The sequence below is a fragment of the Drosophila ananassae genome, chromosome 2R (genome assembly GCF_017639315.1).
Source record: "Drosophila ananassae strain 14024-0371.13 chromosome 2R, ASM1763931v2, whole genome shotgun sequence".
NCBI lineage: Eukaryota > Metazoa > Arthropoda > Insecta > Diptera > Drosophilidae > Drosophila > Drosophila ananassae.
In genome coordinates, this window is record NC_057928.1 from 10,875,513 (window position 1) to 10,892,737 (window position 17,225).

At 40.2% G+C, this 17,225-nt stretch overlaps 2 protein-coding genes across 2 annotated transcripts; one reads left to right on the top strand and one right to left on the bottom strand.

The window, feature by feature from the left end:
- Window positions 1–10,559: 10,559 nt before the first annotated feature.
- On the bottom strand, window positions 10,560–11,382 carry LOC26514108. The gene is made up of 2 exons (XM_014910086.3): window positions 10,969–11,382; window positions 10,560–10,917 (listed from the first exon to the last, which is right to left on the bottom strand). Exons 1-2 carry the CDS (start codon window positions 11,213–11,215, stop codon window positions 10,640–10,642), a joined length of 525 nt encoding a protein of 174 aa, XP_014765572.1. The 5' UTR covers window positions 11,216–11,382; the 3' UTR covers window positions 10,560–10,639.
- Window positions 11,383–13,132: 1,750 nt separating this feature from the next.
- Window positions 13,133–16,326, top strand: LOC6506441 (homeotic protein empty spiracles). The gene is made up of 3 exons (XM_001957839.4): window positions 13,133–14,312; window positions 15,202–15,469; window positions 15,571–16,326. Exons 1-3 carry the CDS (start codon window positions 13,357–13,359, stop codon window positions 15,943–15,945), a joined length of 1,599 nt encoding a protein of 532 aa, XP_001957875.1. The 5' UTR covers window positions 13,133–13,356; the 3' UTR covers window positions 15,946–16,326.
- The last annotated feature ends 899 nt before the right edge of the window (window positions 16,327–17,225 follow it).

Below are 17,225 nucleotides of genomic sequence, written 5' to 3' on the forward strand. Positions count from 1 at the left end.
AGAGACTGCGATGGGAACTGGAAATGGGCGTAGGAATGGGATGTGATGCTGGCTGGCTCACTTAATAATCCGAGAGCAAATATTGGATATTTGCATATGAGGCACTCGAGTTTATTTGCCGCAGGAGATTGATGGATGGAACGGATGGCCACCGGATTGGATTGGTAGCCGGACAGAAGTGTTTGCCAAGAATGCAGAATGCACTCCAGCTATACCTTCTTCTTAGGAGGCAACTCAGTAGCCACTTCGGATTAAGATGCCAAGAAGCAAAGCGTTTGCTTGACCCAAAGAAGAAGATCTGCTGGAGCGGACCTTTTGATCCCCAGGCCCGATACCGCCTGGGGGTCCTACAGTTGCAGCTCAAGCGAACTCCGTTCCCGACTCCGATTGAAGACACCGTCAGTTTCCGGCCCGACAAGCTCATTTGGCTTCTGTTTGGTGGCAGGTGGCAGGTGGCAGGTGGATATCGATGGATCTGCTGAATCTTCATGCTCATATCCACATCGGATGTTTGTGTTTGTCCGGCATGGGCTTTCTGAATGCCTAACTCTTGCTTTACTCGATTTTTGTTTGGCTTTATTGACATTGCACATTGCAATCACAATCACTTTAGGCGGCTTTATGATCTCTCCCTGAGAGGGGAATTACAATTTATACTATAGGTTTGCTTAAAATTCTATTTATTTTTGATATATTAGTCAAAAAATCCATTAAGTTTTGAGGTACAATAATAGATACTAGTTTTTAAAAACAGAATTCAATATCCTACAAAACTTTGAACGAATCTTATTACTAAAATCAATTTTAAAGAAAAACAATTACTTTATTTTTAATTTTAAAACCTCAGTTACAACATTGCAATATTCACATTTATTTACAGTCCAATCAAAGAGCCATAAATTTCAAAGAAACCCCAACAAACCCTAGAAATAGTTATCAGAATCAACAAATCAAAAGACAGAGCCACAAAATGCAATCTGTAGAACTTCCATATACTCCTCATGAACCATACTTTTCTATATAAATTTCTATATTTCGAAAAATGATATATAAGTGGGTGAGTGGGTATGGGAGGGCTACTGGTATTGGAAAATGGGGGGTCGTAAAAAAAAAGCATTGCAAGGCGGGAAAGGGAAAGGGAACGGGAACGGTGGCAATAATTTCGATCTTTACAAGACGATAAAGCTGGTGGTTTAATTAGGCTCCTGCCATTCCCCCAAGCCACTATTCCCCGGCCACCGCCACCGCCACCGCTACCGCCACCACTGGAACTGTGGTGCGATAAACTTGACAAATAACATAAATACTTTTTATTGCGGGTGGTGGGTTGGATGTGGCACTGGGGTGGGTGATGGGTATGTGGGTCTGATTGGGGGTTCGGTGTCGGTGTCTCCACTCCTAAGACCTTCTCAAACAGACCTACTAGTATTACGCGGACCAGTGCCGTACGTGCTTTTTACGACACCCACTGTGGCGACAATTATAAAGATATTTAAGTACAGTTAGCATGCAATTAGACGGTCCGAGTTCCCTCCTATCGTCATGGCCGGACCGCCATCGGAAATCCCCACAGATTTAAAATATATATGTATAAGGGTATCGGACTGACGGGCCATATAACTAAGTCCAATTGATTGCCATAACTAGTCGGTCATATGACAATTAGTTGTAAATTAAGTCCATAGACTCCTTGCACAACCTAATCACGGCACATGTTGGAGATTTACTTTGGTGATTGGAAAAAAATGCAATGATATCTTTTATGAGACATCAAGTAATTGATTTTGATATCAGGTAGTTTAGTAAAGGAAATAGAAAAAGATAACTATACTAAAATAAATTATAATTTAAAGAAAAGTTTCTAGTTTAAACTGACTTTCGGCCCTCTAATTTCACACATTCCCTTCAATATTAGTCACAGATGTCACTTGCTTTACTTTATAACTCGGTCAATACCTTGGGTCAATATAAAACTCATTAAAGGCAGGCATCATTGTCTCAGACCATCTCTTATTTCCCCCAATACCTCGCACCTGGAAACAACAAAGCGAAATCGAAATGCAAACCGACTAAAAGCCCCTTCGGGCCCGCTCTATTGACTCAAAACGGTAGCCGCTCAACAGTGGCTAATGGTCATAATTAAACGTGGCTTATTTGCATAAATCAAGTGGTGAGTTATGTTCACCTGGACATCGCTCTCCGTGAGCTCTGAGGTGAGTGCCGCTGTTGAGGTGTAAGGCAAACCTTTGAAAAACTTTAAAAGAAGCCGCTTCCTCTACCCAAAATATGACTAAGTTGGTTCCATTTTATATTGAATGGTAGTATGATTTGATGACAAAATTCATGCGAAAAAAATATTAATATTAGTAATTACACATGATTTCATTATCAAATAGAAAACTGTTTCCTTCCTGCCATAAAAAATGACTTATTGTTGCCGGAAGAACTTAACCTACGTCAATCGAGTTGGTAATTTTGAATGCATCATAACACTCATGATCCCAATAATACGTAATAAATGTTTCGGGGTGACAGCATGTCTATTACGAACTACCTTCAAAAAAATTATCTCAATATCAGTTTCAATATAATTGAATCAGAAAGAGTTAGGCAGAAATTTCGCCATACAGGCAATGATGACAATATATATGGTCTAAATTGAGATACGGAAGCAATTGGCCACTCAATTGGCCTGTGGCCCAGAGATTTGTCATAGGCTCCTCCATACCATATCAGTACGAAAACCCATACTAACTCCCCCACTCCCACAACAATTTCCACTTATCAGAGCACTAAAATCAAACAAAGAAGCGAGAGGGCCCGAGAGGTTGATGAGGCGATTTCAAAATTATTGATAAATGGCAATTGTTATTACTAATATACGATGGGCTTGGTAATGGCTTATTTATAAGGTTCGGTGCGAATAGGGTCTGTTTTTGGCCTGGTAAATCAACGTCTATGATTAGAGCTTAATACATCTTGATAAGACTTTGGCAATAAAAACACAGGAGCTACACACACGGGTCTAGTTTAATTTCCATATTTGATAAATCAAAAATTCCACTGGAAACGATCCAATTCGCACTCTCTTGGCAACTCTTCGGGTTGTCGTAATCCCCCAATTAAGTTGATTAGCCCGCTAATCGAGAGATTTGATCCGTTCAAGTGGCAATTTCCTTGAGTCCTTGCTGGTCAGTTTTCCGCGTTTTGATTTGATTAAATACCTAATCGATAGATTGGCTAATTTTTTTCGGTGTTTTCAATTTCAATCTTGATTTTTGATTATATTTGGCTTTTATGGTTTTTTTGACAGAAGTTGAAATATGGTTTTTCTGAGAAAATATGAAAATATAAAGAATATAAATTCTTTGCTATATGATAGCCAGTACTTCTATACCTTAAACACATCTAAGAATTTCTATATAAAAAGTAACTTTGTTGTAAGCATTTCAAAACTCCTCGGAATGGAGCTCAAGCCACCTTTTTAAGAATCCTCTGCAAAGTTCAAATCTCCGGCATCCGTTGGAATCACTTTAACCGCATCTGTGTTTACCCATTAGCGTTTTTCGGGCTGGCAGCTTAAAATGTTTACCCGGCTCGCCGACGAAGACGCTGATGATTTTGTGGCCAAGGGGACTACTTGGTACGGGGATTGGTATGTTTTGGGGAGAGGTATCCAAGGTATACAATCGTATATTTTTTTTTTCTGAATATTTTATTTACTTTTGAATTATTTTGGTTTTTTGGCGAGAGTTAAATACGCAATGCGTAAGTAAGGTAGCAAAGATTAAGGGGGAGGGATGGGCTGTGGAAGGAGATAAGGGTGGAGCAGACAATTGAAAGCTAGATGGCGCCACCGCGGCACTTTGTCGGCCATCATAAATTCATTGAAATTCCTTTTTAATGGAGATTAATATAAGCTTCGTCGTCGTCCCCGAGGCGCCTCTTACCTCCCCTCCAACAAATAGATGACAATTTATTGACTTTGCTAAATGTTTTTGAAAAACTTTTGATATTTGCTTAGTTTTCATTTCGTTGTTATTTGCCATTTGGCCATGGAGAGCGGCTAATTAAGAACGTGGGAATGTCTGAGGGCAATCTTTTGTTTTCAGGCATCTACGTGACACTTGGGATGAGTAAATTGATTGAAGACTTTTTAGGGGGATTTCTTGTATATTGCCATTATAAATATTAATTATTCAAGTCTGGAATTCAATTAGAAAAGGTCCTACAACGTCAAGTGTTAAATATAAAATCATAATTTCCACCAGACGGTCTCAAGTTTCTCTGGCAGTCTATGGCTTCAATTACACCTCTCCAGATTATAGCTCCAAACCCTTCTGACGCATTTAAATAAAATTTACAATTGGCAGCCGAATTCGAATACAAATTCAAGTGATTTACAGCCATCGACGGCCAGACCTTAGCACGCCCCAGTTGTCATCTGGTTTTCAGTTCTTTAATTGCCACACAAATCAACCTGGCCAAATAAAACGATTAGGAAAGAAAGAAAGAAATGTGAGGCAAAATGTGATATTCTGTCAACCGTTTATGGCCAAATCAATCAATTTAAATGCAATTTCAATTAGGCAAGATAAGCGACTCGACCAATCCAATCAAATGGAGCAAATAGCCGCCTCCTATCGGCTTGGATGGCTGGATGGCTGGCTGGCTAGCTGGACGGTGTGCGTGTGCTACAATAAACAATTTTAATATTTTTTAATTATGAAAACAAGTTGATTATATAAATTAAATCGCTGCCCCGTCAATGATTAGATTACGCCACTTCTTTCCAACTTCAATTCTTAACTTTTCGAGTGATGTGACGACCATTTAAACGGCTTTAAACAAATTTTTTTAATTTTTCCATCTTCATAAATATCAGGGGGCAGACGCGGAACGTGGAACTGGGGGGAGACCCATGAAGCTGATAAGAGATTTTGAATTAATTGAAAATTGATTATTAGCGATATATGAGCGCAGAGATAAGAAAGTCAAAAAGTCCGAAATTGAAGGCAGCTTTTAGATAAGCGATTCTTTTCAATTTCAATGTAGCTTCGAGGGGAACTCTTTCATAATTGAAAATTAATCCATCATAATAGACGTCAACGGCCGAGAAATTAAAGTTTAACTCTGAAGGGTCTCTAAAACCCAACCAACTTAAACTTGCCACATAAAAAATAAAAAAAGAATCGGGTAAATAAAATATGAAACGATAAGCGGAGATAATAAATTATGTGGCGGTAAACAAACCCAAGAAAAGGTAAAGTAAATAAACCAAAAACTGGAAAATATTTCTATATATATAAAAATGAATTGATATCATAAGAAGGATAAGGTCTCTCAAAAAAAATGAAGAAAAATAAACCGAGCAGGAGAAGCCGTCATTATCTGTCAATTGAATGTACTTAAGCAAACAATTACAAACTGCCAGGCAAATAGGAAAGTCACTCCTGGACTGCCGTGTATCTTTGTATCCGCGACTGTGCGCGAGTATCTGATCAAATACGGAATACAAATCAAAATGCGATTTTCGTGCGTCCTTCTTATCGGAAAGTGCACGTTTACCTTTCGTTTCCAATCGTCTGGCGCTTCAACGCACACATCATGTACATATATGTAGCTATGGAATATATCTGGAAGTATTCGAAAGGTTAAAAAACTTCGATGTCGCAACGGCAGCTAAATGTATCTCAAATGTGAGCAAACAAACAAAACCTCGCTACACATCCTACTCACCTCACCTCTCCAACATCGACTTGGTTTGGTTTTCGGCTTGGCTTGGAAATTTGTTTACCCTGTGGCTAATGAGGCGCCCCAATGCAGATACAGATACAGAAGCTATATAGGTGAGCATGCAGATAACGATTCAAAACAGAGTGTCATTTTAAAATAAAAGTAGAACTACGGCTATCCGAAGCTTAAATACCCTTAGGGTTGGGTGATACTGCATATATCTTAGTTCAAGATAGGTCAAAAAGGCAAATTATATCATAAATGTATCTAAAAATCGTTTAAGATACTCCGCTCAAGAATCGGATGCAAGGGAAGGGACCATATTACCCTTCCCTAACTTTTGAAGGGGACCCCCTAGGAAATTGCACAAAAAATCTTAAAAATATTCCGTTTCCGAATTTTGATGCAGATTGATGGAGAATCTACCCAGAAATCGTTTAAGGTATTCCGCTCAAGAATCAGATGAAAATTGCCGAAGATATAGCTATCGCTCGGGGCGATATGGCGATTTCCTGGATTTCGAAGGGGACCCCCTAGAAAATTTCACAGAAAATCTTAAAAATATTTCGTTTCCAGATTTCGATGCAGATTGATGGAGAATCTTTCCAGAAATTGTTTAAGGTATTCCGCTCAAGAATCAGATGAAAATTGCCGAAGATATAGCTATCGCTGGGGGCGATATAGCGCTTTCCTGGATTTCGAAGAGGACCCCCTAGAAAATTTCACAAAAAATCTTTAAAATATTTCGTTTCCGGATTTCGATACAGATTGATGGAGAATCTTTCCAGAAATCGTTTAAGGTATTCCGCTCAAGAATCAGATGAAAATTGCCGAAGATATAGCTATCGCTCGGGGCGATATGGCGCTTTCCTGGATTTCGAAGGGGACCCCCTAGAAAATTTCACAGAAAATCTTAAAAATATTTCGTTTCCGAATTTTGATGCAGATTGATGGAGAATCTACCCAGAAATCGTTTAAGGTATTCCGCTCAAGAATCAGATGAAAATTGCCGAAGATATAGCTATCGCTCGGGGCGATATGGCGCTTTCCTGGATTTCGAAGAGGACCCCCTAGAAAATTTCACAAAAAATCTTTAAAATATTTCGTTTCCGGATTTCGATACAGATTGATGGAGAACCTTTCCAGAAATCGTTTAAGGTATTCCGCTCAAGAATCAGATGAAAATTGCCGAAGATATAGCTATCGCTCGGGGCGATATGGCGCTTTCCTGGATTTCGAAGGGGACCCCCTAGAAAATTTCACAAAAAATCTTAAAAATATTTCGTTTCCAGATTTTAATGCAGATTAATGGAGAATCTATCCAGAAATCGTTTAAGGTATTCCGCTCAAGAATCAGATGAAAATTGCCGAAGATATAGCTATCGCTCGGGGCGATATGGCGATTTCCTGGATTTCGAAGGGGACCCCCTAGAAAATTTCACAGAAAATCTTAAAAATATTTCGTTTCCGAATTTTGATGCAGATTGATGGAGAATCTACCCAGAAATCGTTTAAGGTATTCCGCTCAAGAATCAGATGAAAATTGCCGAAGATATAGCTATCGCTCGGGGCGATATGGCGCTTTCCTGGATTTCGAAGGGGACCCCCTAGAAAATTTCACAGAAAATCTTAAAAATATTTCGTTTCCGAATTTTGATGCAGATTGATGGAGAACCTTTCCAGAAATCGTTTAAGGTATTCCGCTCAAGAATCAGATGAAAATTGCCGAAGATATAGCTATCGCTCGGGGCGATATGGCGCTTTCCTGGATTTCGAAGGGGACCCCCTAGAAAATTTCACAAAAAATCTTAAAAATATTTCGTTTCCAGATTTTAATGCAGATTAATGGAGAATCTATCCAGAAATCGTTTAAGGTATTCCGCTCAAGAATCAGATGAAAATTGCCGAAGATATAGCTATCGCTCGGGGCGATATGGCGATTTCCTGGATTTCGAAGGGGACCCCCTAGAAAATTTCACAGAAAATCTTAAAAATATTTCGTTTCCGAATTTTGATGCAGATTGATGGAGAATCTACCCAGAAATCGTTTAAGGTATTCCGCTCAAGAATCAGATGAAAATTGCCGAAGATATAGCTATCGCTCGCGGCGATATGGCGATTTCCTGGATTTCGAAGGGGACCCCCTAGAAAATTTCACAGAAAATCTTAAAAATATTTCGTTTCCAGATTTCGATGCAGATTGATGGAGAATCTTTCCAGAAATCGTTTAAGGTATTCCGCTCAAGAATCAGATGAAAATTGCCGAAGATATAGCTATCGCTCGCGGCGATATGGCGATTTCCTGGATTTCGAAGGGGACCCCCTAGAAAATTTCACAGAAAATCTTAAAAATATTTCGTTCCCGGATTTCGATACAGATTGATGGAGAATCTATCCAGAAATCGTTTAAGGTATTCCGCTCAAGAATCAGATGAAAATTGCCGAAGATATAGCTATTGTTGGGAGCGATATGGCGCTTTCCTGAATTTTGAAGGGGACCCCCTAGAAAATTTCACAAAAAATCTTAAAAATATTTCGTTTCCAGATTTTAATGCAGATTGATGGAGAATCTTTCCAGAAATCGTTTAAGGTATTCCGCTCAAGAATCAGATGAAAATTGCCGAAGATATAGCTATCGCTGGGGGCGATATGGCGCTTTCCTGGATTTCGAAGGGGACCCCCTAGAAAATTTCACAAAAAATCTTAAAAATATTTCGTTTCCAGATTTTAATGCAGATTGATGGAGAATCTATCCAGAAATCGTTTAAGGTATTCCGCTCAAGAAACAGATGAAAATTGCCGAAGATATAGCTATCGCTGGGGGCGGTATGGCGCTTTCCTGGATTTCGAAGGGGACCCCCTAGAAAATTTCACAAAAAATCTTTAAAATATTTCGTTTCCAGATTTTGATGCAGAATGATGAAGAATCTATCCAGAAATCGATTAAGGTATCCGCTTTATAATCGAAAGGAATGTGGCCAATTTCTATCGAGAATCTATATAGAAATTGCTCTAGAATCGGATATGTATTAGCCGAGAAATCCAGATTAAGATGGAAAAAAATTATAACGACCTTTGAAAGAGTGCTAGAGGGAAATACAATTTTAAATCTTGATATTTGCTATCAGGTTACATGCTCTAATAGGCCCACAATATATAGTAAATGAAATAATCGCTAAAAATAAATTCTTTAGCCACATTACTCACGTGTTCTTAAAAATCTTGAAATTGTACCTAAAGCACCCCTCACAAATCACCTTTATCTCAAAACCCGTGGACCCTAAAACCCAGGCCACGGATTCCAGACTTCAGAGCGGAAACAAAACGACCCCTGGTCGGTGCCCTAATCAAATTAATAATTTGCAATCGTTCAGTAAACAATTTCCTCTCCGAACGCCAACAGCAAGGATTATCAGGCGGTCCGGTTATTTGGGGCGACTATTATCTCATTAATGATTCCCATAATTCTTACGTTTTATATATACTCGTAACCAATTAAAAAAAAATAATAATAAAAAAAACAAAAAGAATATATAGTATGTGGGCAAGGGAAAATATTGAATTGAGTTTATCAGTTTTTAATAAGTTTGCTCCGTTGGCGAGCCAACCATAAAAACAATAACAAAAGCAAATCAATTCGCGCACTTAATGAAAAAACACAACTCAATTATAAACTTTATCAGGGAGCTGGATTCGAGGAGGACGACAGAGATATGGGGGTGTGGCCTTTTGGTTATTTTGTGAATGTTGAAAATCAATTAAAATTTTGTGTCAATAAATGAAATTTACTTTATTAACGCCACATTATTGGATATATAATTTTATTGGGATTTTTCCTCATTGAGAATAATTATTGCCATTGAAGTAATTTATTTATAGACTTAATCACTCGATGACCTCCTTAGAAAGTGTGGCAAGCGTTGGTAATCTCTGGGGTCAATCGAAGTTGACCCCACCTTGGTTTGCTTAAAATATTGCGCAGAATATAAGGAAACGCAGAGAAATCGAAGAGAAATACCAGTGGGAGAAAAACCAAAGCAAATAATGAATAATAAATACCAAAGTGCAGTAATAATTTGCATGGACACTCGTATAGTAAAGTGAGTACTGAGTGCCACAACTCAGTCAACATAATGAGCCGATTGCAGCCACTTTGTAGATACAACTCACGGCTGATGTAGCTGTATCCGCAGATATTGTATCTGCCAGATGATATGTAAAAATTATTTATTGATAACGCAATTTAATGCCAATTATTTGCACATAAATATTTGCTCAATTATCAATTGCAATCCTGTTGGGTGTGGTTGATAGCTGGTTGTGATTAATGAACGAATGGTCTGTGGATGAAAGGGTGATGATGGTGGTGTGTTGTGGTTATTGTTTTAAAATGTTTTCCAAAATCTTCAACAATTTTCCCTCCCCTCCTCTATTTGGATAGAATACAAGTGTCAAAGTCAATCCAATCAACCCTCCTGGTGCTCTCAGCCTTCACCCTTCTAGCGCTTTTTGCCAACGCTTCAAGTTTTGTTTACTTAGCTAACTAAGGCTCTGGAAAATCTGTTGAAATTTTCTGGCATTATTGTTCACTTATCGGGTGAATTAACACGGCCAAAAGGGAGAAATTGTAGGCCTTCCAAAAAGGGATTTCGATGCTGACCACATCAGCTAAATTGCAGCAACATATGTGACGATTTATTATTATTGGTGATTTCTATTTCTGGTTGATGATATTTGCTGCCAAATTTAACGCCTGATTAGCGATTCGGCTAATATCCTGGGCCAGATAGGAGGGTGCATTAGCAATTTAGAAAAATTGTCAATTCAAACAATTTGTTTATATTTAGAAAGGGTTCAATGAAAATTTACGAGTACAAATTTTGGAAATTAAAGTGGGACGGAGTTAACAAGATTGATGAAATCTAAGCAGCAGAAAAAATAGGACTTTGAGTATCTGCTCTGTGAGTCGATGGCCTTTAAGACTAGATGCTTTGTCCAATGTGAAGTCAAATAACCACTTTCCACATGGACAGGTTTCACTGTCCATCAGTGACGACCAGGTGCTCCGGGAACATTGATAGCATTCATCGTGACCCCCACTCCCAATCTCAATTGCTTTTCGCCTCAATTTTTGGCAGCCCATTTCTGGCGACCAAAAGCAGCAAAACCCAAAAATTGCCTCTAAAAAAAGATAAAGTTTTATAAACAGTAACTAATATCTTAAGTACTCACTTTCCTTGGCGAAACCTACACCTTTCGGCAAGCACACACCCAAATGAGATGCCCCAAGGGCCTCTGACGAATTCATAAGTCGTTTCTCATCAAATTCATAATTGCAACTCCATCCGGATTGGTAGACCATACATTTTTTGTTAACTTCACTACAATCTGCACATTCCATTTCATTAAGAAATGAATTTGGCTGGCAGCCAGACAAGGTGGTGCCAATTAGGATAAGAAATAAAGATATTTTCCACATTAAAAAAATATAAAATTGTCACTCGTATTTATGTTTTTGATTTTGCCTGCTTAGTTCGACTCTAAGTTATGCCTAAACTATACTGTTTTATAACTCTAATTGCATATTTACGTTACCATTTCCCCAAAATCAAAATGAAATCAGGCAAACAAAACTAACAGCAAACACAATGCCAGCCAAAAACCGAACCCCAATCCCAAATCCTCACACTTCCATCCCCAAAATACCAATTTCTATGGATCTGAAAGCCCCCAAAACCCCACTCTGTTTTCATCTCCGTGTTTGTGTTGTTATATAAAATAAACTATTCCGGAACAACACGAATCATACAGAGCCAGAACAAAGCTCGCCTGGACCATTGCCAGGTCATGTCTTTGCCTCCACACCGCCGCCACCCATAAATGTTAGTTAAATGCACGTGGATGAGTAGATAAATATCGTATAATGAAAATAAAATACGACCCGGATAGGAACTTTTTGGGAGCTGGGGGTCAAGGGAAAAGCCAGCAATCAGTCGTCATTGCAGACATCGCACTAATTTTGAGTTAGTTTTTGGGAAAACATTTTCGTTCTTCTTTGAGGAGTTTGGGAGTTTTGGGTTCCATTCCTGTACGTGGTTTAAGAAAATACACTTTGGCACGTTTCTTGTTAGCGAGGAGTTTGTTCCCTCATTTCTGGCCCCTTAACTCGTTTTCCTGTCTGGACATTAGATATTTTTTGTTATGGTTTTCAAGTTCTGGAACCGTTCATTTTCGTATTTCTATGCCAGCTACTTGAGGGACTATTTACTTTGGCATTGACTAAAGACTTCAATTAGGAAATGGTATAAGTGGGGGCTTGAGGTGGGGTTTTTACTTTTAAGTAACGATTTAAGTAATCTTTTCTGAAACTTTTTCTTGATATAATGTATCAGAAACATGATTTTTTTATCTGGCATACTTAAATTAAGCTCGAAGGACCAAAATAGTGTTTAAATCGATCTAATATGTCCATCATAGGGACCCTATAACATCTAAATCTCTTTGAATCTGAGAACTAAATATTTTCCATTATCCATTAAGGGTATCTTTGGCCGAGGACCCCCCGACAGCCATTCATGTCCACTTAGTAATCCATCAAGGATACATTAAAATCGTCTCTAGTCCATGTGCGTCGGTCGTAAAGCAACACGCACGTAAAGAAAATGCATTATAGGAGCATTACCTCCGACTGGCCAGGCCACAAACTGCCAACCAAGTTATAAAAAGTCAATGAAATGAATCGTTTATTGTTAACGGATTCAGGGAAGTCCTTCGGTGGGGATGGACTGAGGGGGATTATTGATTTTGCAAGGACTTAAAGCTTCAGTGGCGGCTTGTGTGAAATGTGAGCCAACCCAAGTGGCTTAATTGCTGCCCTAATCATCTGCCATCCAGACTTCCGATGTGATCCATCTGTAACAGTCCCCCCATCATCCTGTCTTGTCCTTCCCTACTGGTGCTCCATCAAGGACCTATCCCCCGACCTCGGATTCAGTTGATTATGAAGATTCTTTCGACTTTTGCCGTTGAACTTGTTAGTTGCTCAACACTCCATAATGATGGCAATTATAGCCTCGTTTTTCCAACAATTTATATGAAATTTTCCCATCTACGTTCTCTATTTCTCATTGCCGGGCTAACCACGCCCACCCCATTGGACATTTTAGGCCATTTGGCCACACCCACCAATGTATCTCTATCTTTTTTCCTCCAATACACCGGTATATATACTCACACAACAATATCACATCGATGTGTGTGTGTGTGTGTGTTGCCAGCACGTACTCCATCTTGAAAGAGCAGACCGACAGAGGGAGACAGCGCGAGAGAGAAATGGTGAGAGAGAAAGCGACTGGGTGGTTGAAGATAGTGGGTGAGCGGGTCTAACATACCCGGGTGGGTATATGACATACGGGTTCCCGGCCAGCAGCGCACAATCGTTAATGAGCGCTCGTCGAATTCGGTTCGCAGTCTGGAAGCGCTTGCTTTCGCGTTCGAAGATCTCTAGTTTTCGAGGCGTGTGTTCGAGTTTCGAATGAGTTTTGAAAACCTGAATTAAATTCTGAAATCTGAAATAAAAATTCAAATAAAAACGAATATTCTGGTGACTCTAAGTGAAGCATGTCCAGTGCTCAAGTGTCGCAACAGCCGCCGCCGCCGCTAACGCCAAATAATACCAGTTCGATGCCGTCGCAGTTGCTGCTGAGCCACATTCACCAGCACCACAGCAATAGTTTGCACCACCAGCTCACCCATCCGAGATCCTCGCCGCCAGTCCAGCCCTCGCAGGACTACGATCAGGCCAGCAATCACTCCACACTGTCGCCGAGATCCCAGACAACTCCCAGTCCTCCGGCGGCCGGGGGAAGTCCTACCCACTCGACGGCCACCACCGGTTCCCCGCATAGCGCCTACGCACCGGGCCTGAGTCCAGGAGGATCGGGCAGTACCCAGGATAACACCACCACGGATAGCAGTCACCTCGGCCAGTCAGTCATGCCGTTGTTGGTAACTCCATTGCCAGTCGGAGCAGCTCCACCGCCGCCTCCACCACATCCCAGGCTCTATGTGGACGGATTCCCGCCGCCACCACCGCCACCACATCACGTGCCACATCCCCATCCCGCCCTGGGCGCCTATCCCCTGCCACGTCTGCCCATAGCCGCCGTCATGTTGCCCGCCAGTGCACCGCCGGTGGGAGTGCAGCCGCCGAACATCTCCCCACAACCCGCCAGTAATCACCTGAGCCACAGTGCCGGCCCCTTGGCGGCAACCACCCTGCTGCCGCCCTCCCACAGCCAGCCCAAGAAGTCCTTCTGCATCGACGCCCTCCTGGCCAAGAGCCAGCACCAGGCCACTGGTGAGCCACAGCCCATCATTGTGGACGATCGTCTGGCGGCGTTGCACTATGCCCGGGATCAGGCGGAACTGAACCATGCCTTTGTGGCCGCCTCCAATGCGGCGGCGGCAGCCCAGGCAGCAGCTTCGGTTGCCGGCGGGATCAGCGAGCAGGAGGCACTGCAGCGCATTAGGGAGTCCAGAGAATACGACTCTCCCAGTCCCGACGGCATGTCAAGGTAGGTTTTTTTTTGCCTAAAAATATGTTTTTTATTTGTAAGGGAATTAATTACTTGCCATTTGTTATGAAAATATTAAAAAAATGTTATATAAAAGTATAGTTTTCGTAGTATTTAAAATAAGGATTTTATCCAGAAGTGTTTCCTACAAAAAGAAGCTTGAAAAATAATCAACTTTGAATAGTTTCTAAATCAAAAATTCCAATAGTTAAAGGTTATAACTTTAAAATTTGGTATGACTATAACATTGATTTTAATATTTATACAAAATAATAAATAACAATGATAAGGGTTCTTAAAAAAGAGGACAAAAAGCATATTACATCAACAAAGTAATCGAAGTTGAACTTACAGAGTAATGATGATTAATAATTTAATTTTATTGTTCCCCATAACTCTCCATTACTCATTACATTATAGCTAGAATTTGTTTCAATTTAATACCCAAAATATTAGCATTAAGCCATAAAAAGTCATTCCACTTACCCGACTTAGTCCTCTAATCCTTTTGCTTGCTACCAGGCTTTTGGGAGACAAAACCCTGGCACTCGGCAGAAACCATTTCGCAAGCCATAGGAAAGCCCCAACGAAGCCCCAAAGCAGCTTTGGTGGCACTCGAAAACATGGCAAGCCAGAAAGCCAAAGGCCCTCGATTGGTCTATTCCAGTTTGGTCATCAAGCGTGCAGATTACGTATACGCCATGTGTCTCCCATGGTGTGAGTGGCTAATTTTCAAGTGCGAATTGTGTAGAAAAGCAAACAAATTAGACAAAGGCAGGGGGGCAGTAATATTAATTGTTTTCAAAATGTGTCGCGTAATTGCGATTGCCATCGTATGGGTTAGATAATTCCTTGTCTCACCCTTGTATATATTTCTTATTTTTTTTAGATCGGAGTCACCCAGCTCTTCACACCGCTCTAGTCCGCCCATCAGTCCGGGATGCGAGGATCAACAGCCCCAGGGTGGGATGCATCCCCAGCACCTCTCCATGCGCATGTCCGATCTCCACGACGAGTTCAAGAAGCCCGTACCGCCTCACAGTCCCATCAGGCCACAGGATTTTCCGCTCTATGCCGGAGGACATCCCTACCAGCTGCTGGCCCAGGGAGGATCTGCCTTTCATAGACCTCTGGATCCATCCGGAAAACCCATACCGGTAAGTTATAAGCTTTATTTAATTTTTATGGAAGAAAACTTTAAGTGTTTGGTTTAAAATTTTAAACTAATCTTATATATATCCTTGTCATCCTTCTTTAGCTTCCCATGGGTCACAATTTCATGCCCTCGCAGCTGCAATTTGAGTTTCTAGCCCGCGCCGGAATGCTTCATCACCGGATCCCCGAACTGGCCGCCTATCCGCATCATGCCATTCTGGGCAAGACGAGGAGACCCCGAACGGCCTTCACCTCACAGCAGTTGCTCGAACTGGAGAAGCAGTTCAAGCAGAACAAGTATCTCAGCCGGCCGAAGCGATTTGAGGTGGCCAGTGGCCTGATGCTGTCGGAGACGCAGGTGAAGATCTGGTTCCAGAACCGGAGGATGAAGTGGAAGCGCTCCAAGAAGGCCCAACAGGAGGCCAAGGAGCGAGCCAAGGCCCAGCAGCAACAGCAGCAGCAGAGTACCGCCAGTTAGGAGGAGTAAGGATAAGATCCTCCAATCTAGTCATGCCGCGATCAAAACCGCCGTCCCACCACCATTATTCCAAAAAACACTTGAATGAGACACTCTGTTTTCCTTACCCAGTTTCATTTTTTTGTGCAATTCGTTGAAGTCGGTTTTCCCAGTCGATTTCAATTATTATTTTTATTTTGTGCCACAACTACTAGCGGCACTGTGTGATATATGTAAACAAGAAATATAAATTAAATTCATTAGCCAGCCTCTGCCCCCTCACTAGACCCTCTATGTACATAAACATAAATCTAAATAGGAACATACGAAATAAATAATAAAATAAACATAAATCTAAACTGAATGAGTAATGCCTAAGTAAATAAAATAAATTAAATGCGATTAGTTTAGTTGCTAATTTGTAATTTGCTTGTGTAATTTTGTGTAAATAATTGTAATTATGTAATTGTAGTATTTAACATTAACGAAAACCACAAAGAAAATGAGAAAAAATACGAAAACATTAGTAAATTGTATGGAATTTATTTTAAAAATCAAAAAGTGAGAAAAATAAATCTGGAAAAATATTAAATTTGAAATTATTATTGGGTGGAAAGTATGGAGATTTTCTTATAAATCATTTGTGAGTTGGTAACAGTTTTTTAATAAATTTTTCTTAAGCCTATATAAAGTTAATTTTGGTTCTCGGAATTTGAAATATATACAAAGGCCATAAACTAATTAATCTCAAAGAGCAAAGAAACCTTCAAAGGTAAGGAGTTAAAAATATTTATTTAATATATAAGCACATATATTCATGGGTGTATCTAATCTAATTGGTCTTTAGAACTGTCTGAGGTGTCAAATTTATAAATACCTATTCTGAACCCATTCAAGTCCCAATCGAAATTCTCAGTCCAATACCCAATACCATACATGTACGTACGATCCTCGATCCGAGGGCCCTTGTGATAAAGCTTATCTTTGCAAATAAATCAAAATGTGCGCAGATAATCAAGTTAATTGCTGAGACAATAATTATGACTAAATTTATGGTATCACTTCAAAATTATTTCGCTAATTAAAATGTAGCCATCTTAACAAGAACAACGAAAGCACTTCGCCGTCGCTTCAGTTGTTGATTTCAATTTAGAAATCATGGTGAGCCTCAATTTCCGCCAGAAGACGAGTTATATAGCTATATGTAGAACTCATTATCAGGGACAAAAGTTTTGGAGCCTTTTCTATATTTGATAACAGGTCGAACTGAGTTGAACTTGGTCGAATAATTATTTATAACT

What these genes read in the sequence shown, in the direction of transcription:
- LOC26514108 (XM_014910086.3), bottom strand. Translation starts at nt 11,215, where the DNA reads ATGTGGAAAATATCTTTATTTCTTATCCTAATTGGCACCACCTTGTCT. An exon ending in TGTAGGTTTCGCCAAGGAAA is followed by an intron (nt 10,918 to 10,968) that starts GTGAGTACTTAA and finishes ATCTTTTTTTAG; the next exon opens with AGGCAATTTTTGGGTTTTGC.
- LOC6506441 (XM_001957839.4), top strand. Translation starts at nt 13,357, where the DNA reads ATGTCCAGTGCTCAAGTGTCGCAACAGCCGCCGCCGCCGCTAACGCCA. An exon ending in AGTCCCGACGGCATGTCAAG is followed by an intron (nt 14,313 to 15,201) that starts GTAGGTTTTTTT and finishes TATTTTTTTTAG; the next exon opens with ATCGGAGTCACCCAGCTCTT. An exon ending in CATCCGGAAAACCCATACCG is followed by an intron (nt 15,470 to 15,570) that starts GTAAGTTATAAG and finishes ATCCTTCTTTAG; the next exon opens with CTTCCCATGGGTCACAATTT.